Here is a 25,145-nt window from a genome sequence, read left to right as displayed (position 1 = left end):
TTATTTTGGACCAAAGGCCCTCATTTTAACAAAGTTCTTGACAAATGGAGCTAAAGTTGTTGCATCATCCAGCAAAAGACATTATCCAAAATTGCAAATGCAAGAAAAAAAAACTGAGACCACTTACGTCATGATACCTTTCTGAAAGAAATCTGGGCAATTCATCACAGAGGCCAATAGGCTAATTGCACATTATCAGAAATAACTGGCTTGCGAGAACAATATAGACGTAACAAAAATTGTTTAAAGTCTTACACTAGTGATTGCTATCTCTGAGCGCAGAGACTTTTCATTACTTTCTAACTACTGTTTGGCCATTACTATCACTATAGGAACATTAGATAGTAGTAGCTATCCATAGTCTATGGTTAAGAAAGGAATTTGGGCTAAGAACAGGATCACTGTAGCTCAAGTGGTCTGTGGGAAGAAAAAAAATTAAACACTTACTTTAGTTGAATCTCTTTAGGACAGAACTCCAATCGGTCAAAATCTATAAAAAGTAAAAATAACAAGGATCAGTAACATTAGTACTATCATAAGCCTCACATACTGTCCACTTACTAAAACTGCTATCAGCCTGTTCCATTAGAAAATAGGCCAAAAACAACCCTGTAACATAACAGGAATCATTTCTTAAACTTACCCAAACCACACTCCCCAATGGCCACCACTTTCCCTTTGTTCTCTGTGGTCAGTGTTTTCAGATCAGACAGGTACTGCTCTGGATTATTCTGCTCAAATTCACCACAGCGTGTGGGGTGACAGCCAATTGTACTGTAGAAAGTATCTGTGAAGCAACGGCATAAAATAGAAATCAGCAACAAATTTTGCATAGAACCATACACCATGACTACAAGAGAGACTTTGTAAACCTAGGGTATATTCCCTGGCGATGAGGAGATTAAGGGGCGATTCCACTAAGGCGTTATTCTAAAATAACATAGGGAATTATCAAGGTATATATAACTATAACAACGTGCATTCATATGGCACCTTTAACATAGTAAAACGTCCCAAGGTGCTTCATTGGAACATTATTGAACCAGTCCACAAAAAGGACAAATCCAACCCGGCCGTTACCGCAATCAGTCTACTCTCGATCATCAGCAAAGTGATGGAAGGGGTCATCGACAGTGCTATCAAGTGGCACCTGCTCAGTGATAACCTGCCCATAGATGCTGTTTTATTCTGCCAGGGCCACTCAGCTCCTGAACTCATTATAGCCTTGGTTCAATCATGGACAAAAGAGCTAAATTCCAGAGGTGAAGTGAGAGTGACTGTCCTTGACATCATTTGAGTGAGTATGGCATCAAGGAGCCCTAGCAAAACTGGAGTGAATCGGAATCGGAGGAAAACTCTCCCTTGGTTGGAATCATACCTTGCACAAAGGAAGATGGTTGTAGTTGTTAGAGGTCAATCATCTCAGTCCTAGGACATCATTGCAGGAGTTCCTCAGGGTAGTGTCCTAGGCCCAACCATCTTCAGCTGCTTCATCAATGACCTTCCCTCCATCATAAGGTCAGAAGTGGGGATGATCTATCTACCATCTACATGATGCACTGCAGCAACACACCAAGGCTCCTTAGACAGCACCTTCCAAACCTGCGACCTCTACCAACTAGAAGGACCAGGGCAGCAAATGCATGGGAACACCACCACCTGCAAGTTTCCCTCCATGTCACACACCATCCTGATTTGGAACTATATCGCCATTCTTTCACTGTCGCTGGGTCAAAATCCTGGAACTTCCTTCCCAACAGCACTGTCAGTGTACCTACCTCACATTTTCTGCAGCGGTTCAAGAAGGCAGCTCACCACCACCTTCTCAAGGGCAATTAGGGATGGGCAATAAATGCTGGTGAAGCCAGCGACGCCCACATCCCATGAATGAATAAAAAAAATTCAGCAGCGTGATGGAATACTCTCCACTTGCCTAGATAACTGCAGCTTCAATAACACTCAAAAAGCTCAACACCATCCAGGACAAAGCAACCCACTTGACTGACACCCCATTCACTCCATATACCACAGATGCACAGTGGCAGCAGTATGTACCACCTACAAGATGCACTGCAGAAACTCACCAAGACTCCTCAGACGGCACTTTTCAAATCCGCGACCTCTACAAACTAGAAGGACAAGGGCAGCAGATACAGGAGAACACCACCAGCTGCAAGTTCCCCTCCAAGCCACACACCATCCTGACTTGGAATTATATTGCCATTCCTTCACTGTCGCTGGGTCAAAATCCTGGAACTCCCTTCCTAACAGAACTGTGGGTGTACCTACCCTACATGGACTGCAGCGGTTCAAGAAGGCAGCTCACCACCACCTTCTCAAGGGCACGTAGGGATGGGCAAGAAATGCTGGCCTAGCCAGTGATGCCCACATCCCTCGAAGGAATAAAAAAAATTAACAAAATTTGACAACAACATAAGGAGATATTAGGACAGGTAACCAAAAACTTTGTCGAGGAGGCAGGTTTTAAGCAGCGTTTAAAGGAGGAGAAAGAGATAGAGAGGCAAAGAGGCATAGGATGGGAACTCCGAGCCTACAGTCCAGACAGCTGAAGACACGGCCACCAATGGTGATTAAAAATCGGGGAAGCACAAGAAGCCCGAATTGGAGGAGCATAGAAATCTCAGAATGTCTTAGGAGGTTACAGAGATAGCAAGAAATGAGGCCCTGAAGAGATATGTAAACATGCTGAAAACTTCAAAACCGAGGCCTTGCCAATGTAGGTCAGCGAGTGCAGGGGCAATGGATGAATGAGACTTGGCACGAGTAAGAACACAAGCAGCAGAGGTTTGGATGAGCTCAAGTTTATGGAGGATGCAAAGTGGGAGGCCAGCCAGACAGCATTGAATAGTCAAGTCTAGAGGTAACAAAGGCATGGATGAGGCTTTCAACAGACAGTCCGAGGTAAGGGGAAAGAGAAGGGCGATGTTACAGAGGTGGAAGTAGCTGGTCTTGGTGACGGAGCAGATTTGTGGTTGGAGCTTCATCTCAAGGTTAAATAGGACTGCAAGGTTACAAAGGGTCCGGTTCAACTTTAGACAGTGTCCAGGGAGAGGGATGAAGCCAGTGGTTAGGGAATGGAGCTTGTGGGAGGAACTGAAGATAACAACGGCTACAATCTTCACCATTTTTAGTTGGAGGAAATTTCTTCTCATCCAAGACTGGATGTCGGACAATTAGGGCAAAAACTCAGAGACAGTACATGGGTTGAGAGAGGTGTTGTCATGTTGAACCTGACGTGTTTTTGAATAATGTCACCAACAGCATGAAGCTGAGAAAAAGGAAGCAGGGCCAAGGATAGTTCCCTGAGGGGCTCCAGAGGTAATGGTGTGGGAGACGGAAGCAAAGTCATTGCAGGTGATTCTTAGGCTATGACTGGATAGATAAGAATGAAACCAGGCAAGTGCAGTCCCACCCAGCTGGACGATGGAGGAGAGGTGTTGGAGCAGCGCAGTGTGATCAACCATGTCAAAGGCTGCACACAAGTCAAGAAGGATTTGGAGACAGAGTTACACTTGTCACAGTCACATAGGCTGTCAATTAGGATTCTAATAATTCTGTTTAATAGCACCATTTAATAACACTGTGGCAGGGGCAAAAGCCAACTGAAGCAGTTCAAATGAAGTTGTGGGGAAGATGGGCACGGATTTGGGAGGCAACAGCCCATTCAAGGACTTGACAGAAAAGGGAGGTTGGAGATGGGGCTGTAGTTTGCAAGGTCAGAAGGATCAAGGATGGATTTTTTGAGGATGGGGGCGAAGGTGCCAATATATGATGGAGAGGGGAAAACAGTACCCGAGGAGAGAAAATGGTTAACAAGATAATCTAACATGGAGCCAAGAGGGTAACTGGTAGTCAGCAGTTTGTGGAGAACAGGTTTGAGGGATCAGGAGGTGGGCATCATCTACAAGATGATCTCAGAAAGGGTATGAAGGGACAAAGAAGAGAAATCAGAGAAAGATGTGAGTTCAGAGTTAGGGCAGGGATGGGAACATTCAGGGAAGTTTGGCTAGAGGAAGGGAGGGAAGCAGCAGAGGCAGCTGAACGGATGAATCTTAGTGACAATGAGGTTCATGAGCTCCGCACACTTGTTGGAAGTCAGGGTAGAGGCAGCAGCAGAGATGGGTTGAAGACGACAGTTTGTAGTGAAAAGAAGCTGTTGGTTATCTTTGCGTTCCAGGATGATCTTGGAATAGTGAGCAGTTTAGGCTGAGGAGAGCATGACGTGATAGTGCTTTACATGGTTCTGGCAATGAATGGCTAAACCAGTTATCTGCCATAAACATTCAAATCTGTGCCCTTGGACTTAAAGGAGCAGAGATGAAGGTTGTACCAGTGGGAATGTCCAGTGAGAGAGAGTAATGACTTTAATAGGGACAAGGGTACTATAAGTGGAGGTGATTGAGCTGAAGGTCATGGTCAATAGAGGTCCAAAGGCTGGAAAGTTGGGAGCCACTTTAAACATTCACCGCCTCCGCGACTGGTGCAGAATGGCAACAGTGTGCACTGTCTACAAGATGCACTGGAGCAACTCGTCAAGGGTTCATTGACAGCACCTTCCAAACCCGTGACCTTTACCACCGAGAAGAACAAGGGCAGCAGATGCATGGAAAGATCACCACCTGCAAGTGCCCCTCCAAGTCATACACCATCCTAACTTGGAAATACAGCGTTGTTCCTTCACTGTCGCTGGGTTAAAATCCTGGACCTCTAAACGAGTTCTTTGCATCGGTATTCACCGAGGAGAGGGACATGACGGATGTTGAGGTTAGGAACAGATGTTTGATTACTCTAGGTCAAGTCGGCATAAGGAGGGAGGAAGTGTTGGGTATTCTAAAGGGCATTAAGGTGGACAAGTCCCCAGGTCCGGATGGGATCTATCCCAGGTTACTGAGGGAAGCGAGAGAGGAAATAGCTGGGGCCTTAACAGATATCTTTGCAGCATCCTTAAACACGGGTGAGGTCCCGGAGGACTGGAGAATTGCTAATGTTGTCCCCTTGTTTAAGAAGGCTAGCAGGGATAATCCAGGTAATTATAGACCGGTGAGCCTGACGTCAGTGGTAGGGAAGCTGCTGGAGAAGATACTGAGGGATAGGATCTATTCCCATTTGGAAGAAAATGGGCTTATCAGTGATAGGCAACATGGTTTTGTGCAGGGAAGGTCATGTCTTACCAACTTAATAGAATTCTTTGAGGAAGTGACAAAGTTGATTGATGAGGGAAGGGCTGTCGATGTCATATACATGGACTTCAGTAAGGCGTTTGATAAGGTTCCCCATGGCAGGCTGATGGAGAAAGTGAAGGCGCTTGGGGTCCAAGGTGTACTAGCTAGATGGATAAAGAACTGGCTGGGCAACAGGAGACAGAGAGTAGCAGTAGAAGGGAGTTTCTCAAAATGGAGACGTGTGACCAGTGGTGTTCCACAGGGATCCATGCTGGGACCACTGTTGTTTGTGATATACATTAATGATTTGGAGGAAAGTATAGGTGGACTGATTAGCAAGTTTGCAGACGACACTAAGATTGGTGGAGTAGCAGATAGTGAAGGGGAGTCAGAGAATACAGCAGAATATAGATAGATTGGAGAGTTGGGCAGAGAAATGGCAGATGGAGTTCAATCAGGGCAAATGCGAGGTGATGCATTTTGGAAGATCCAATTCAAGAGTGAACTATACAGTAAATGGAAAAGTCCTGGGGAAAATTGATGTCCAGAGAGATTTGGGTGTTCAGGTCCACTGTTCCCTGAAGGTGGCAACGCAGGTAAATAGAGTGGTCAAGAAGGCATACAGCATGCTTTCCTTCATCGGACGGGGCATTGAGTACAAGAGTTGGCAGGTCATGTTACAGTTGTATAGGACTTTGGTTCGGCCACATTTGGAATACTGCGTACAGTTCTGGTCGCCACATTATCAAAAGGATGTGGATGCTTTGGAGAGGGTGCAGAGGAGGTTCACCAGGATGTTGCCTGGTATGGAGGGCGCTAGCTATGAAGAGAGGTTGAGTAGATTAGGATTATTTTCATTAGAAAGACGGAGGTTGAGGGGGGACCTGATTGAGGTGTACAAAATCATGAGAGGTATAGACAGGGTGGATAGCAAGAGGCTTTTTCCCCCAGAGTGGGGGTTTCAATTACTAGAGGACACGAGTTCAAAGTGAAAGGGGAAAAGTTTAGGGGGGATATGCGTGGAAAGTTCTTTACGCAGAGGGTGGTGGGCACCTGGAACGCATTGCCAGCGGAGGTGGTAGATGCGGGCACGATGGAGTCTTTTAAGATGTATCTAGACAGATACATGAATGGGCAGGAAGTAAAGAGATACAGAACCTTAGAAAATAGGCGACATGTTTAGTGAGAGGATCTGGATCGGCACAGGCTTGGAGGGCCGAAGGGCCTGTTCCTGTGCTGTAATTATCTTTGTTCTTTGTTCATTCCCTAATAGCACTGTGGGTGGACCAACACCACATAGACTGCAGCAGTTCAAGAAGGGTGCTCTCCATCATCGTCTTTCAATCATCAGTAAAGTGATGGAAGGTGCCATTGACAGTACTATCAAGTGGCACTTGCTCAGCAATAACCTGTTTACTGACGCTCAATTTGGGTCCCGCCAGGGCCACTCAGCTCCTGACCTCATTACAGCCTTGGTTCAAACATGGACAAAAGAGCTGAACTCAGCAGTGAGGTGAGAGTGACTGCCCTTGACATCAAGGCAGCACTTGACCGAGTATGGCATCAAGGAGCCCCAGCAAAACTGGAGTCAATGGGAATCAGGGGGAAAACTCTCTGCTGGTTGGAGTCGTATCTAGCGCAAAGGAAGATGCTTGTGGTTGCTGGAGGTCAATCATCGGAGCTCCAGGACATCACTGCAAGAATTCCTCAGGATAATGTCCTAGGCCCACCATCTTCAGCTGCTTCATCAATGACCTTCCTTCAATAAGGTCAGAAGTGGGGATGTTCGCTGATGATTGCACAATGTTCAGCACCATTCACGACTCCTCAGATACTGAAGCAGTCCGTATAGAAATGCAGCAAGACCTGGACAATATCCAATCTTGGGATGAGAAGTGGCAAGTAACATTTGCATCACATAACTGCCAGGCAATGACCATCTCCAACAAGAGAAAATCTAACCATCTCCCCTTGACATTCAACGGCATTATGATTGCTGAATCCCCCATTATCAACATCCTGGGGGTTACCATTGACCAGAAGGTGAACTGGAGTAGCCAGTAGCTACAAGAGCTGGTCAGAGGCTAGGAATCCTGACTCCCCAAAACCTTTCCACCATCTACAAGGCACAAGTCAGGAGTGTGATGCAATACTCTCCACTTGCCTGGATGGCTGCAGCTCCAACAACACTCAAGAAGCTCGACACCTTCCAGGACAAAGCAACCTGCTTGATTGGCACCCCGTTCACAAATATTCACTCCCTCCACCACCGACACACAGTGGCAGCAATGTGTACTATCCACAAGATGTCCTACAGCAACACACCAAGGCTACTCAGGCAGCACCTTCCAAACCCGCAACCTCTACCACCTAGAAGGACAAGGGCAGCAGATGCTTGGGAATACCACCACCTGCAAGTTCCCCTCCAAGCCACACAATATCCTGACTCGGAACTATATGGCCGTTCCTTCACTGTTACTGGGTCAAAATCCTGGAACACCGTTCCCAATAGCACTGTGGGTGTACCTACCCCACAAGGACTGCAGTGGTTCAAGAACGCAGCTTATTCGGGAGCAGAGAGTGCAAGCGAGTGAGCAGCTGGGATGGTCAGTTTCAGATTAAACTTAATTTCCTTTTGTTTACGGCGGACCAAGGGGCTGCTGGGTAAGTAAAACCCTATATATTTGGGCAGTTTCTGAACCCGAGACACTACACGGGTAGTGTCTCCCACCCGCCCTCCTCCTCTAACCAAAAAAAAAGGACTCAGTGGTATGTAGATAAGGTAAGGCTTTTTCTACTTTGTTTTTTATCGTGTGATTGGTAAAAACCTTTCGTTCCTTTTTCATTTATCTAAGTTTCAGACTAAGTTAAGCTTAAGATTAAAAATGGCAGGAGATCTCAGACCCGTGTTATGCTCCTCTTGCTCAATGTGGGAGCTCAGGGACACGGCTGATGTCCCTGACTCCTTCATGTGCAGGAAGCGTGTCCAGCTGCAGCTCTTGTTGGACCGCATGACGGCTCTGGAGCTGCGGATGGACTCACTTTGGAGCATTTGCGATGCTGAGGAGGTAGTGGATAGCATGTTTAGCGAATTGGTCACACCGCAGATTAGGATTGCTGAGGGAGAAAGGGAATGGGTGACCAAAAGGCAGAGAAACAGCAGGAAGGCAGCGCAGGTGTCCCCTGCAGTCATCTCCCTCCACAACAGGTATACTGTTTTGGAGACTGTTGAGGGAGATGGCTCACTAGGGGAAGGCAGCAGTAGCCAGGTTCATGGCACCGTGGCTGGCTCTGCTGTTCAGAAGGGCGGGAAAAAGAGTGGAAGGGCTATCGTCATAGGGGATTCGATTGTAAGGGGAGTAAATAGGCGGGCGGTTCTGTGGTCGAAAACGAGACTCCCGAATGGTATGTTGCCTCCCAGGTGCACGGTCAGGGATGTCACAGATCGGCTGCAGAACATTCTGAAGGGGGAGGGTGAACAGCCAGTTGTCGTTGTGCACACAGGCACCAATGATATAGGTAAAAAACGGGATGAGGTCCGACAAGCAGAATTTAGGGAGTTAGGAGCCAAGTTAAAAAGTAGGACCTCAGAGGTAGTAATCTCAGGATTGCTACCAGTGCCACGTGATAGTCAGAGTAGAAATGAAAGAATAGTCAGGATGAATGCGTGGCTTGAGAGATGGTGTAGGAGGGAGGGGTTCAGATTTTTGGGACATTGGGACCGGTTCTGGGGGAGGTGGGACTATTACAAATTGGACGGTCTACACCTGGGCCGGACTGGAACCAATGTCCTTGGGGGTGCTTTTGCTAACGCTGTTGGGGAGGGTTTAAAATAATGTGGCAGGGGGATGGGAACCAAATGAGGAGGTCAGTGGACAGTAAGGAGGTAGCAACTAAAGCCTGTAAGGAACTAGATAATGAAGTCAGCGTAACTAAGGGGAAGAGTAGGCAGGGAGCAGATGATGAAAGCAAATGGACTGGTGGTCTGAGGTGCATTTGTTTTAATGCAAGAAGTGTAGTAGATAAGGCAGATGAACTTAGGGCTTGGATTAGTACCTGGCAGTATGATGTTATTGCTATTACTGAGACTTGGTTAAGGGAAGGGCATGATTGGCAACTAAATATCCCAGGATACCGATGCTTCAGGCGGGATAGAGAGGGAGGTAAAAGGGGTGGAGGAGTTGCATTACTGGTCAAAGAGGATATCACAGCTGTGCTGAAGGAAGGCACTATGGAGGACTCGAGCGGTGAGGCAATATGGGCAGAACTCAGAAATAGGAAGGGTGCGGTAACAATGTTGGGGCTGTACTACAGGCCTCCCAACAGCGAGCGTGAGATAGAGGTACAAATATGTAAACAGATTATGGAAAGATGTAGGAGCAACAGGGTGGTGGTGATAGGAAATTTTAATTTTCCCAACATTGACTGGGATTCACTTAGTGTTAGAGGTCTAGATGGAGCAGAATTTGTAAGGAGCATCCAGGAGGGTTTTCTAGAGCAGTATGTAAATAGTCCAACTCGGGAAGGGGCCATACTGGACCTGGTGTTGGGGAATGAGCCCGGCCAGGTGGTTGAAGTTTCAGTAGGGGAATACTTTGGGAATAGTGATCACAATTCCGTAAGTTTTAGAATACTTATGGACAAAGACGAGAGTGGTCCTAAAGGAAGAGTGCTAAATTGGGGGAAGGCCAACTAAACCAAAATTCGGCAGGAGCTGGGGAATGTAGATTGGGAGCAGCTGTTTGAAGGTAAATCCACATTTGATATGTGGGAGGCTTTTAAAGGGAGGTTGATTAGCGTGCAGGAGAGACATGTTCCTGTGAAAATGAGGGGTAGAAATGGCAAGATTAGGGAACCATGGATGACAGGTGAAATTGTGAGACTAGCTAAGAGGAAAAAGGAAGCATACATTAGGTCTAGGCGGCTGAAGACAGACGAAGCTTTGAAAGAATATCGGGATTGTAGGCGCAATCTGAAACGAGGAATTAAGAGGGCTAAAAGGGGTCATGAAATATCTTTAGCAAACAGGGTTAAGGAAAATCCCAAAGCCTTTTATTCATATATAAGGAGCAAGAGGGTAACCAGAGAAAGGATTGGCCCACTCAAGGACAGAAGAGGAATGTAATGCGTGGAGTCAGAGAAAATGGGTGAGATTCTAAACGAGTACTTTGCATCGGTATTCACCGAGGAGAGGGACATGACTGATGTTGAGGTGAGGGACAGATGTTTGATTACTCTAGGTCAAGTCGGCATAAGGAGGGAGGAAGTGTTGGGTATTCTAAAAGGCATTAAGGTGGACAAGTCCCCAGGTCCGGATGGGATCTATCCCAGGTTACTGAGGGAAGCGAGAGAGGAAATAGCCGGGGCCTTAACAGATATCTTTGCAGCATCCTTAAACACGGGTGAGGTCCCGGAGGACCGGAGAATTGCTAATGTTGTCCCCTTGTTTAAGAAGGGTAGCAGGGATAATCCAGGTAATTATAGACCGGTGAGCCTGACGTCAGTGGTAGGGAAGCTGCTGGAGAAGATACTGAGGGATAGGATCTATTCCCATTTGGAAGAAAATGGGCTTATCAGTGATAGGCAACATGGTTTTGTGCAGGGAAGGTCATGTCTTACCAACTTAATAGAATTCTTTGAGGAAGTGACAAAGTTGATTGATGAGGGAAGGGCTGTCGATGTCATATACATGGACTTCAGTAAGGCGTTTGATAAGGTTCCCCATGGTAGGCTGATGGAGAAAGTGAAGTCGCATGGGATCCAGGGTGTACTAGCTAGATGGATAAAGAACTGGCTGGGCAACAGGAGACAGAGAGTAGCAGTAGAAGGGAGTTTCTCAAAATGGAGACGTGTGACCAGTGGTGTTCCACAGGGATCCGTGCTGGGACCACTGTTGTTTGTGATATACATTAATGATTTGGAGGAAAGTATAGGTGGTCTGATTAGCAAGTTTGCAGACGACACTAAGATTGGTGGAGTAGCAGATAGTGAAGGGGACTGTCAGAGAATACAGCAGAATATAGATAGATTGGAGAGTTGGGCAGAGAAATGGCAGATGGAGTTCAATCAGGGAAAATGCGAGGTGATGCATTTTGGAAGATCCAATTCAAGAGTGAACTATACAGTAAATGGAAAAGTCCTGGGGAAAATTGATGTCCAGAGAGATTTGGGTGTTCAGGTCCATTGTTCCCTGAAGGTGGCAACGCAGGTCAATAGAGTGGTCAAGAAGGCATACGGCATGCTTTCCTTCATCGGACGGGGTATTGAGTACAAGAGTTGGCAGGTCATGTTACAGTTGTATAGGACTTTGGTTCGGCCACATTTGGAATACTGCGTGCAGTTCTGGTCGTCACATTACCAAAAGGATGTGGATGCTTTGGAGAGGGTGCAGAGGAGGTTCACCAGGATGTTGCCTGGTATGGAGGGCGCTAGCTATGAAGAGAGGTTGAGCAGATTAGGATTATTTTCATTAGAAAGGCGGAGGTTGAGGGGGGACCTGATTGAGGTGTACAAAATCATGAGAGGTATAGACAGGGTGGATAGCAAGAAGCTTTTTCCCCCCCAGAGTGGGGGATTCAAATACTAGGGGTCACGAGTTCAAAGTGAGAGGGGAAAAGTTTAGGGGGGATATGCGTGGAAATTTCTTTACGCAGAGGGTGGTGGGTGCCTGGAACGCGTTGCCAGCGGAGGTGGTAGATGCGAACACAATAGCGTCTTTTAAGATGTATCTAGACAGATACATGAATGGGCAGGAAGCAAAGAGATACAGACCCTTAGAAAATAGGCGACATGTTTAGATAGAGGATCTGGATCGGCGCAGGCTTGGAGGGCCGAAGGGCCTGTTCCTGTGCTGTAATTTTCTTTGTTCTTTGTAACGCAGCTCACCGCCACCTTGTCATGGGCAATTAGGGATGGGCAATAAATGCTGACCTGGCCAGCGACACCCACATCCCATGAAACAAATTTTTAAAAAGGCTAATCACCGGCTTCCTGGACTTCTTGTATCTTTAATGAGAGTTGTTTGAGTATAAAGAGCTTTTAAAATTCTAAGTCAGTTTGATTCTGCATCCGATTTGTATCTTTTCCTATTCGGCAAAGTAAGGATGTATTTTAGCAAGTTCTTCGGCTGGAATTATACTGCAGTTAACAACCTGAAACCAGTATCCACTAGCTATGCTGCATGCTGCTCTAACAGTGATTGCACTTCAAAAACTACTTTAGTGGTTGTGAAGCACTTTGGGATGTGCTGATGTCATGAAAGGCATATATAAATGCAAGACTTTCTTTCTTGTTATTTATTTCATTCGCAGAATTCCACTTGGCAAACTTGCTAATGTTTAATTTCACTGTTAAATGAGTTCCTGCTTTCTTAAAATTAAAGACATTCTCATCAAATTTTTTGAAATTCCCAGGATGTCCACCAGATCCTCTGGGTACTTTTGAAATTTAACTTTATAGAAATCAAATGATATACCACAACTGATGCAAACTAGAGGTGAAAACATTTCAGAGTGCATCATGTACCGTTTTGCTTTAGTGCACTCAAATTTCAGGTCAGGAATTGTCATTCAAGTCATAAAAAAAAAAGCAAAATACTGTCATTGTTTAAAAATAAGGGGTCACCCATTTAAGACAGAGATGAGGAGAATTTTCTTCTCTCAGAGGGTCAAGCATCTTTGGAATTCTCTTCCTCAAAAGGCGGTCGAAGCAGAGTCTTTGAATATTTTTAAGGCAGAGGTAGATAGGTGCTTGATAAGCAAGGGGATGGAAGGTTATCGGGGATAGGTGGAAATGTGGAGTAATCAGTTCAGCCATGAACTTATTGAGTAGCAGAGCAGGCTCGAAGGGCCGAGTGACCTACTCCTGCTCCTAATTCGTATGTTCATAGATGGTGGAAATCTGAAATAAAAACAGAAAATGCTGGAAATACTCAGCAGGTCATGCAGCAGCTGTGGAGAGAAAAACAGAATTAATGTTTCAGATTAGTGCCTTTCATCAGAAGTGGAAAATGTTAGAGATTTAACAGTTTTTAGGCAAGTAAAGAACCTGAAAAAGGGGGCTTTCACCTTCTCACTTCTCACCATTCAGGACCCCATTGACCCTTCCAATGAAACAGCAATTTACCTGCATTGCTTTCAGTTTAGTATACAGTATCTGCTGCTCACGATGTGGTCTCCTTTAGAATGGGGAGATCAACAAGGTGATCACTTTGCTGAACACCTTCATTCTGTCTGCAAGTGTGACCCTGAGATTTCGGTCCCTTTCCATTTAACTCTCTGCCCCAAGCCCACTCTGATCTCTCTGTCCCCTGGCTGTCCCAAATGAAGCTCAACAGAAGTACCTTATCTTCCCATTAGGTACTTTACAGTCTTAGAATCATAAAAAGTTTACTGCACAGAAAGAGGCCACTTGGCCCATCGTGTCTATGCCAGCCAAAAAACATTTCACCCATTCTAGTCCCACCTTGCAGCATTTGGGGTCTGTAGCCTTGCAGATAATCCACTTGAGGTGCATATCCAGACTTCCTTTGAATGAGTTGAGGGTTTCTGCCTCAACAACCTTTTCAGGCAGTGCGTTCCAGACCCCCACCACCCTCCGGGCAAAAAAAACTTTTCCTCATCGCCCTTCTAATATTTCTACCAATCACTTTAAATCTATGCCCCCTAGACACTGAACTCTCTGTTAAGGTAAATAGGCCCTTCACTTCCACTCTATTCAGGCCCCTCAAAATTTTGTACATTTTAATCAGATCACCCCTCAGCCTTCTCTGTTCCATGGAGAACAACCCCAGCCTATCCACTCTTTCCTCATAGCTGTATTTTTCCAGCCCCGGCAACATCCTCTTAAATCTCCTCTGTACCCTCTCTAGTGAAATTACATCATTTCTGTAATGAGGTGACCAGAACTGCACATAGTACGCAAGTTGTGGCCGATCCAATGATTTATACAGTTCCAGCATAACCTCCCTGCTCTTATATTCTATACCTTGGCTAATAAAGGAAAGGATTCCATGTGCCTTCTTAACCACCTATCAACCTGTCCTGCAACCTTCAGGGATCTGTGGACACTTACTCCAAGGTCTTTCACTTCCTCCACACCTCTCAGTATTTTCCCATTAATCATGTATTCCTTTGCCTTGTTTGACCTCCCCAAATGCATCACCTCACACTTCTCCAGTTTGAATTCCATTTGCCACTTTTCTGCCCACCTGACCAGATCATCAATATCTTCCCGTTGCCTATAGCTGGCACCTCGCTATCTACCAAACGGCCAATCTTTGTGTCGTCTGCAAACTTCTTGATCATGCCCCCCACATTTGTTTCCAAATCGTTAATATATACCACAAAAAGCAGGGGACCCAGTACTGAGCCCTGCGTAACACCACTGGAAACAGCCCTCCAGTCACAAAAACACCCGTCAACAATTACCCTTTGTTTCCTGCCACTGAAAAAATTTTGTATCCACTTTGCTGCATTTCCCTGGATCCCATGGGATTTTATTTTTTAACCAGCCTGCCATGTGGGACCTAGTCAAAAGCCTTGCTAAAATCCATGTTGACCACATCAACTGCACTAACCTCATCTATCTTCTGGATTCAACGCTGAGTTCAACGATTTCAGATCATAACCACTGCTCCCATTTTATTGGACAGCAGGTGCTCGTTATGATTCTGCTGTTGCCATTAACAGCTCCTCCAGAACCAACTTTTGTTTCTTTACTTGTCCTGCTACCAATCCCGTTTGTCTTGCACCATCATCCCTTTTGATATGGGTGGCACAGTGGTTAGCACCGCAGCCTCACAGCTCCAGCAACTCGGGCCCAGTTCTGGGTACTGCCTGTGCAGAGTTTGCAAGTTCTCCCTGTGACCGCTTGGGTTTCCGCCGGGTGCTCCGGTTTCCTCCCACAGCCAAAGACTTGCAGGTTGATAGGTAAATTGGCCATTGTAAATTGCCCCTAGTGTAGGTAGGTGGTCGAAGAATGGTAGGGATGTGGTAGGAATATGGGATTAATGTAGGATTAGTATAAATGGGTGGTTGTTGGGTCAGCACAGACTCGGTGGGCCGAAGGGCCTGCTTCAGTGCTGTATCTCTAAATAAAAAAAATATAAAATAAATATAGATATTTAATCACTCCTGCCTTCCACCCGATCACAGATCTTCGTCTTTGTTCTGTCTTCACCATGCCATCTCTGTACTTGCTTAAAACATGCTATATCTAACATTTTCTAGTTATGAGGAAAGGTCATCAACCAGAAATGATAACTCTCTTTCTCCCTACACAGCTTCTGCCTGACCTGCTGAGTATTTCCAGCACTTTCCTTTTTTAATACACAAGTCATACTACTATTCACATCTGTGCATGACTATTTCATACTGATGGCAAAACAGCAGTAAAGCGGCATCCTTAACCAAAGTGCATATTTCAATACACATCATTCTTCAAACTGAATACCTAAATTTACAATTTTAACAAATAGTTACTTAATGGTCACCACAGCCACAGCACTATACAAAAATGGTACTTCGCCATTAGACACTTATTATTTGCAAATATTTTTCTGATATTCCTTCAGGCAAATAAATCACATCACTAACATAATTGTGAGGTTATCAATGAAGAGCAGTAGCAGCACTTCTGTATATTTCCAATAATATTGGCATGTTACATGCACCTTTACAATTAGAAAGAAAAATAAATATTTGCATTGAAATAGCATCTTGGAACATCTCTCTGCAGTGCTTTGAGGTAACTGTTTTATAATGAAATACTTTGAACTACAATGACCAATAGATAGGTAAACAAGGCAGACATTTCATTCAGAACAAGATCCCATTAATAGCAATGAGGTGAGTGAGTTCATCTATTTTTTTGTTGGTGTAGGTTAAGGGAGGAGTTTTGATCAAGAGAACATGAGAATTTCCTGCCTCTTCAAATAGTCCCAAGGGTTAGAATATGAATGACCAGAACAGGCATTCTCAATTTAATGTTTCATCCAAAGGACAACATCTCTGTCAGTGCAACACTTCCTCAGTACTGGTATACAGTGTCAGCCCGGAAAACGTACTCAAACCATGGAGCGGACTCAAACCCAAACACTCCTCACGCAGTTAGAGAGAAAAATACTATCAAATGAGCCAAGCTGGCACACATCATTGACCTGCACACATCAGCTAGGAAGATGGCCTATCCATTAGAATTGTCCATCTAAAATGGGCTATCGGTATTGAGGAAAATATGGTAACAATGGCATTCCTCAAAGTCTCAGTTTCTAAGAGAAAACTCAAATGTATAGTATATTAAAGCTGCCACAGCACCCATTCCATTTCAGTAGAATTGATTTCACATAAAAAATCTTTTGAAACAAATATATAACCAAAATAAGATAAGATTCAACACTTAATGGTCGATTTGAGCACAAATTATTTTCATGTTTTGTCAAATTGCTATCAGGCTTGATGGCAGACAAAATGCAATATTAGAATTACAATTTAAGTTTGAACCTTTCAAATTATGCAGAAATTCTGGTGCACTACATTTTTCCATATTGTAAATGTAAAGGGGAATCAGAAGTGTATAGAGGTAAGGAACATATCTTAATTCACAGTTCAAAACCCACAAATTAATTAGCTGTTCCATATTTTCCATAACCCTATTGATCACAAGTCGTGGGAGTCAGTTGCCAGCATTCGCCAGAGCTGGCGGGCAGCCATAAAGGTGGGGCTAAAGTGTGGCGAGTCGAAGAGATTTAGCAGTTGGCAGGAAAAAAGACAGAGGCGCAAGGGGAGAGCCAACTGTGTAATATCCCCGAAAACAAATTTTTCTGCAGCACCTGCGGAAGAGCCTGTCACTCTAGAATTGGCCTTTATAGCCACTCCAGGCGCTGCTCCACACACCACTGACCACCTCCAGGCGCTTACCCATTGTCTCTCGAGATAAGGAGGCCAAAGACAAGAGAATTGTTCCTTAGAACAGTTTAAATCTAAAGAATAAATTAAATCAGCAATTAAATTTACACTGAATTCTACAACAAGATTAATACATCCGTGGTGCATTTTCAAGAGAAATATTGCAGCAGAACAGGTTTCTTAACTTACCACTTGTCTTTGCCAGTTCCAGTGCATCTGTACTATCTTGCAAACTGCTTCCTGTAATCATGAACTGAAGGAAAGAAAAAATATTAGCCAAGACAAAGATTAAATGTACAATGTGCACTTTTTTAAACAATTTTACCCATTTATACTTGTCTGGAGGAAAACCTGTATTTTTAAACATGCAAATGACTTACAGAATATAAACAAAACATTTAGGAAACCGGACTGTTATCCTGTCACTATGATGGGAAATAATTATTGAGAGATATTGGGTGGCGCAGTGGTTAGCACCGCAGCCTCGCAGCTCCAGCGACCCGGGTTCAATTCTGGGTACTGTCTGTGTGGAGTTTGCAAGTTCTTCCTGTGTCTGCGTGGGTTTCCTCCGGGTGCTCCGGTTTCCTCCCACATGCCAAAGACTTGCAGGTTGATAGGTAAATTGGCCATTAGCAATTGCCCCTAGTATAGGTAGGTGGTAGGGAAATATAGGGACAGGTGGGGATGTGGTAGGAATATGGAAATAGTGTAGGATTAGTATAAATGGGTGGTTGATGGTCGGCACAGACTCGGTGGGCCGAAGGGCCTGTTTCAGTGCTGTATCTCTAAACTAAACTAAGATACGAGAATAATTTTCAATACAATTCTTATGAATTCTGTGCTCACTGCATTCCATGGCAGACAATTAACCAAATCTGATTTCCTGTGGGATCTAATACATAATAAATGTATGCAGCATACCACAAGTGCCAAATACTTTAAATTATAATTCAGACTCAACACACAACTAGATCACCAAGCACAACCAGTGAAAAGGGCATTTACACAAGATACAAGTAAAAAAAATTTTTTTTAAATGCTGATACTTAGCCCACATTTTAATGGAAAACAGAATATTCAGATTTTTGATACCCAAAACACAATTTGTGTCCCAGCTGCTGCAATTCACTCACTGTACAGTTTTAGCAGTTGAGGCCTGTTGCTATATTTTGACCAGGTATTCCAAAATTCAGTGTATTCCTTTAGGATTTGCTTTAACTTTACTAAGTGATCTGGTAACTCAATCTTAATTTGTCCCAATATTCAAAACAGTATGCAAATAGGATTTAAAAAAACAATATTTTGAAAACTCTTTTCTCCTTGACATAAAGAGAATTTTGTTTACCTTCTGAACTCCAGTTTTGACAGCTCTCTGTACTACATCCAAAAAATCATCTGTAAGAGTGCACAAACAGATTCTGTGTCTATAACTTCTCAGTCAAGACAAGTGATCAGGTGCTTTGACTGTCCAAAGGTCCTGGTAATTAAATAATGTTTTTAATACAGGAGGTAATTAAGTTAATAATATAAGTTAATAAGAAGCGAAGACCTTATAATTTCTCAAAATACTGGAGGCTCCAAGTTGCTGGCTATCTGGATTCTTGGCCACACATTGAGCAGCAATTGCAAATAAAGTATGCAGCTTTGTTTTTTTTCAAGAGATGCGATGTATTTCTAGAATTTGTCCCAATTTGCTTTATCGCTCTAATTTTTACTCTTTCAACACTCAGTTGAATAAATATTATTTTCTTCACTTTTCCTTTTCTTCTATCCTCCTGTCAGACTTCAAAATTATTTCAGAACCTTAATCCTTTAATCATTTTTCAGGTGATGGGGAGGCAACTAGAAATGGAAAGGCTTGCATTTAAGAAGCAGCTTATCTTCTCTCAAAAATGTTTCAAGGCACCTCACATGCAATAAATTATGAAATGCAGTTATTGTTAAGTAGACAAATAGGCAAAGATAAAGCTTAATTTAAAGGATAAACTAGATAGAAGAAATGCAGCAGCAAAGCATAGAAATCAGGAAGTGAAGAGGACAGCAAAGAAGAATTTTAAGGAAGGATAAAACCAGTATATGCTGGAAATACACAGCAGGCCCACAGGCATCTGAAAAATGAAAACATAGACTAATGTTTTATGGTAGACCCTTCATCTATTCTGATGATGAAAAGCCCATATCTGAAACATTAGCCTGGCTTTTCAGATGATTAACCTGCTGTGTATTTCTAGGACAAAAAGGTAGCAGATGCATGGGAACACCACCACCTGCAAGTTCCTCTCCAAGTCACACACCATCCTGACTTGGAACTATATTGCCGTTCCTTCATGGTCACTGGGTCAAAATCCTGGAACTCCCTTCCTAACAGTACTGTACTGTACCTACACCCCAAGGACAACAACCGTTCAAGAAGGCAGCTCACTGCCACACAAATTTTTTTAAAAGTACTTTCTGGTTTTAGTTCAGATTTCCAGCAAGTCCGTTATCTTTTTATTTGTTTATCTATCCAATCTTTAGCTGAAACAAAGGTGATCTATTTTTTATTCGCTTACAGGATGTGTGAGTTACTGGCGAAGCCTGCTCCCGCACTACCCTTGAAAAGGTGGTGGCAAGCCATTTCAGAGCACAGTTAAGATTCAACCAAATTGCTGGAATTACAGATAAGTCAGACCGGGTAAGATTCACATGTAAGCCAGACCATGTAAGATTTCCTTCCCTGAAGGACATTAGTGAATCAGATGGATTTTTATGACAATCCAGTCATTACATGGTTAACATTACTGATAACTAGCTCTTTACTCCAGATTTATTTAATGAACTGAATTTAAATTCCCAAGCTGCCATGGTGGAATTTGAACTGATATCTCCAGATCATTAGTCCAGATCGCTGGATTGTCAGTCCAGTAACATAACCACTATGCCACCTTTTGTATGACCAGCTGGGAGATAATTAAAACACTAATATCTCCCACGACCAACTTGCAGGTGCCTTTGGCATCTTTGCGCATGCACACATTTGCCGCACATGCACAGTTTTCCTCGTCGATTTGGTATATGAATTAGTGCTGAGAGGAGTTCAATTTTTCCCTGAGTTGACCTCTGTTTTTAAATCAGCCCTGGGCAGAAAGTAAATCTCGCGATGAGACAAATTTGATCAATTATTAGGGATCAATTACAATAACACAAACCATACAGAATATGCCATTAAATTGCAGGATTCTTACCAGCCTGCATAAGGAAGTGCGCCTTCTGTAGTTGCAGCATCACCAAATGCAGCCTAATTGTAAAGAAATGAGTACATCTCCCTCCGGAGCACTTTTTCTGTACAGTAAACAAAATGCAGTGACTCTTTTAATGATGAATCCCTGACTCTGGTGAGTGAACACCCGAACAGCATGTGGTACATTTGTTCAGCAGGCATATTTCGTACAATTAATGTCAGAAAGCTGGGCAATACCAGCTCAAATTGTAGGTTTACTTGAATATCCAGATTATCTGGAAGAATCTTGTAGAAACAATCCAGCTGAATGCACAGCTAACCAGGCAGCATTTAAAAGAGGCGGTTTTATATTTGCCTTCTTTTGGGCCTCCTTATCTCGAGAGACAATGGATACGCGCCTGGAGGTGGTCAGTGGTTTGTGAAGCAGCGCCTGGAGTGGCTATAAAGGCCAATTCTGGAGTGACAGGCTCTTCCACAGGTGCTGCAGAGAAATTTGTTTGTTGGGGCTGTTGCACAGTTGGCTCTCCCCTTGCGCCTCTGTCTTTTTTCCTGCCAACTACTAAGTCTCTTCGACTCGCCACAATTTAGCCCTGTCTTTATGGCTGCCCTTTACACTGGATGTAATTCATATTTTCAGTATTTTTCCCCAATTTGTGTAAACTGTTCTTTTAATGCAGAATATTTGAATGAGGTTATTATCGCCTTAAAAAAAAAACAAGCTATTGCTAACAGTCATGTCAATTTAGGATTTGCAAGTAAGCATGAATTACTGAAGATAAACCTATAGAAGGAGTTAGGATACTCTTACTACCACTAGAGGTCACTCCAAGAATATTAGTGCCAGCATACCAGAACTGCATCAGCTTTCCCTTTATTCTCACTGAACCAAAAAAGTTCACAGGCAACCACATCCCAAAAGCAAATAGCTAGAAGTCTACTAAGTGACTGAAAATTCTTATCCCTGATCATCTGAAGTGGCAATTCCTGGATATGCCAATGGTACATTTAATCCTAAATCCCACCACTTTTCTCCTTTCAGCAAGTCAATAAACTAATATGAAATTGGAGCTTATTATCTCACCACCACTATGAATGCCCATTAAAAGGGACCAAAAGGTTAGCTTACTGTTCATACATAAAATTTCATGGTTCAATAGCATCCAATCAAAATAACACTTTAAACATATTAGGCTTCTATGCACAAACAGATAAACAACATTTCACAAAAAGTTTAGATGGTCCTATTCTTTGAATATAACATGAAGACGCTGTAGGTTACATGCCAAGACTTACCTTGATGTTTTTGAGTACCACGATAAATCCCACGAAACATAGGATCTGTCAGATTTATGCCAATATCTGTTTAAAAAGAAATCAAGTATAAAAGAATTTGAAGAGATCAACAGAAAATAAACAGCAACAAAAATATAGACAAATAAAAGGCTACACACAAAAGCAAAAGGAAAATCTGAGAAAATAAAAGTCAATTATTTTACATTTAAAATAATGCAAGATCTATTATGATTAAAAAAGATGTTCAGAGGTATTTATGTTTGTACTGTGAATGATTCTATGAGATTTCTGCACATATTCAGAATTATAGCACATTAACAAGTTTTCATGAATTGGCCCACATAGCATTGAGTATCATCATAGGAACCAACCCAACCGAAAATACACATTCCTTCCACTTGTCAAGACTAACACTTTCTAAAGACTGCAAAAAAACAAAGAACAGTACAGCACAGGAACAGGCCATTCGGCCCTCCAAGCCTGCGCCGATTTTAATGCTTGCCGAAACAACAACCTTCTGCACTTCCGAGGACCGTATCCCTCAATTCCCTTCCTATTCATGTATTTGTCAAGATGTCTCTTAAACGTCGCTATCGTATCTGCTTTCACCACCTCCCCTGGCAGCAAGTTCCAGGCACTCACCACCCTCTGTGTAAAAAAAACTTGCCTCGCACATCCCTTCTAAACTTTGCCCCTAGCACCTTAAACCTATGTCCCCTAGTAACTGACTCTTCCACCCTGGGAAAAAGCTTCTGACTATCCACTCTGTCCATGCCACTCAACTTTGTAAACCTCCATCAAGTCGTCGCCCCTCCACCTCCGTCGTTCCAGTGAAAACAATCCGAGTTTTTCCAACCTCTCCTCATAGCTAATGCCCCCCAGACCTGGCAACATCCTGGTAAACCTCTTCTGTACCCTCTCCAAAGCCTCCACGTCCTTCTGGTAGTGTGGCGACCAGAATTGCACGCAATATTCGAAGTGTGGCCTAACTAAGGTTCTGTACAGCTGCAACATGAAACTTGCCAATTTTTATACTCTATGCCCCGACCGATGAAGGCAAGCATGCCGTATGCCTTCTTGACTACCTTATCCACCTGCGTTGCCACTTTCAGTGACCTGTGGACCTGTACGCCCAGATCTCTCTGCCTGTCAATACTCCTAAGGGTTCTGCCATTTACTGTATACCTCCCACCTGCATTAGACCTTCCAAAATGCATTACCTCACATTTGTCCGGATTAAACTCCATCTGCCATTTCTCCGCCCAAGTCTCCAACCGATCTATATCCTGCTGTATCCTCTGACAATCCTCATCATTATCCACAACTCTACCAACCTTTGTGTCGTCCGCAAACTTACTAATCAGACCAGCTACATTTTCCTCCAAATCATTTATATATACTACAAACAGCAAAGGTCCCAGCACTGATCCCTGCGGAACACCACTAGTTACATTCCTCGATTCAGAGAAACACCCATCCACTGATACCCTCTGTCTTCTATGACTGGGTCAGTTCTGTATCCATCTTGCCAGCTCACCTCTGATCCCGTGTGACTTCACCTTTTGTACCAGTCTGCCATGAGGGACCTTGTCAAAGGCTTTACTGAAGTCCATATAGATAACATCCACTGCCCTTCCTTCATCAATCATCTTTGTCACTTCTTCAAAAAACTCAATCAAATTAGTAAGACACGACCTCCCCTTCACAAAACCATGCTGCCTCTCGCTAATAAGTTCGTTTGTTTCCAAATGGGAGTAAATCTTGTCCCGAAGAATCCTCTCTAATAATTTCCCTACCACTGATGTAAGGCTCACCGGCCTATAATTTCCTGGATTATCCTTGCTACCCATCTCAAACAAAGGCACAACATTGGCTATTCTTCAGTCCTCTGGGACCTCACCTGTAGCCAATGAGGATGCAAAGATTTCTGTCAAGGCCCCAGCAATTTCTTCCCTTGCCTCCCTCAGTATTCTAGGGTAGATCCCATCAGGCCCTGGGGACCTATCTATCTTAATGCTTTGCAAGACACCCAACACCACCTCCTTTTTGATAATGAGATGACTGAGACTATCTACACTCCCTTCCCAAGGCTCATCATCCAGCAAGTCCTTCTCTTTGGTGATTACTGATGCAAAGTACTCATTTAGTACCTCGCCCATTTCCTCTGGCTCCACACAGATTCCCTTCTCTGTCCTTGAGTGGGCCAACCCTTTCCCTGGTTACCCTCTTGCTCTTTATATATGTATAAAAAGCCTTGGGATTTTCCTTAATCCTGTTTGCCAATGACTTTCCATGACCCCTTTTCGCCCTCCTAACTCCTTGCTTAAGTTCCTTCCTACTGTCTTTATATTCCTCAAGTGCTTCAACTGTTCCTAGCCTTCCAGCCCTGACAAATGCTTCCTTTTTCTTTTTGACAAGGCTCACAATATCCCATGTTATCCAAGGTTCCCGAAACTTGCCAAACTTGTCTTTCTTCCTCACAGGAACATGCTGGTCCTGGATTCTAATCAGCTGACGTTTGAAAGACTCCCACATGTCAGATGTTGACTTACCCTCAAACAGCTGCCCCCAACCTAAATTCTTCAGTTCCTGCCTAATATTGTTATAATTAGCCTTCCCCCAATTTAGCACCTTCACCCGAGGACGACTCTTATCCTTATCCACAAGTACCTTAAAACTTATGGAATTATGGTCACTGCTCCTGAAATGCTCCCCCACTGAAACTTCGACCACCTGGCCGGGCTCATTCCCCAATACCAGGTCCAGAATGGCCACATCCCTAGTTGGACTATCTACATACTGTTTCAAGAAGCCCTCCTGGATGCTCCTCACAAATTCTGCCCCATCCAAGCCCCTAGCATTAAGTGAGTCCCAGTCAATATAGGGGAAGTTAAAATCACCCACCACCACAACCCTGTTACCTTTACATCTTTCCAAAATCTGTCTACATATCTGCTCCTCTACCTCCCGCTGTCTGTTGGGAGGCCTGTAGTAAACCCCCAACATCGTGTCTGCACCCTTCCTATTCCTGAGCTCCACCCTTATTGCATCGCTGCATGACCCCTCTGAGGTGTCCTCCCGTAGTACAGCTGTGATATTCTCCTTAACCAGTAATGCAACTCCCCCACCCCTTTTACATCCCCCTCTATCCCGCCTGAAGCTTCTAAAGCCTAAAACATTTAGCTGCCAATCCTGCCCTTCCCTCAACCAAGTCTCTGTAATAGCAACAACATCATAGTTCCAAGTACTAATCCAAGCTCTAAGTCCATCTGCCTTACCTGTTATACTTCTCGCATTGAAACAAATGCACTGCAGACCACCAGTCCCGCTGTGCTCAGCAACATCTCCCTGCCTGCTCTTCCTCTTAGTCCTACTGGCCTTATTTACTATGTCCTCCTCATTTATTTCACTAGCTGTCCTACTGCTCTGGTTCCCACCCCCCTGCCACACTAGTTTAAACCCTCTCGAGTGACGCTAGCAAACCTTGCAGCCAGGATATTAGTGCCCCTCCAGTTTAGATGCAACCCGTCCTGGATGCTATTC

The 25,145-nt window shown here is 43.9% G+C and overlaps 1 protein-coding gene across 4 annotated transcripts in view; it reads right to left on the bottom strand.

The window, feature by feature from the left end:
• tatdn1 (TatD DNase domain containing 1) overlaps nt 1-25,145 on the bottom strand; it is a 67,877-nt gene that overhangs the window by 38,618 nt on the left and 4,114 nt on the right. Inside the window, exons 2-7 of one of the 4 annotated variants that reach the window (XM_068031740.1) lie at nt 21,603-21,668; nt 20,314-20,410; nt 18,435-18,484; nt 17,279-17,342; nt 644-787; nt 448-490 (exon numbers count right to left, since the gene is read on the bottom strand). In XM_068031740.1, the coding sequence (XP_067887841.1) occupies nt 448-490; nt 644-787; nt 17,279-17,342; nt 18,435-18,484; nt 20,314-20,353 (341 nt within the window). In that variant the 5' untranslated portion in view covers nt 20,354-20,410; nt 21,603-21,668. Of the gene's footprint in view, nt 1-447; nt 491-643; nt 788-17,278; nt 17,343-18,434; nt 18,485-20,313; nt 20,411-21,602; nt 21,669-25,145 lie in introns of those variants that run through there. The other 3 variants (XM_068031739.1, XM_068031742.1, XM_068031741.1) reach the window with 3 other exon arrangements.

Source organism: Heterodontus francisci, chromosome 5, assembly GCF_036365525.1.
Source record: "Heterodontus francisci isolate sHetFra1 chromosome 5, sHetFra1.hap1, whole genome shotgun sequence".
In the NCBI taxonomy this organism is placed as follows: Eukaryota; Metazoa; Chordata; class Chondrichthyes; order Heterodontiformes; family Heterodontidae; genus Heterodontus; species Heterodontus francisci.
Note: the sequence above shows the minus strand (reverse complement) of the source record. Positions and strands in the feature narration are given on the sequence as shown.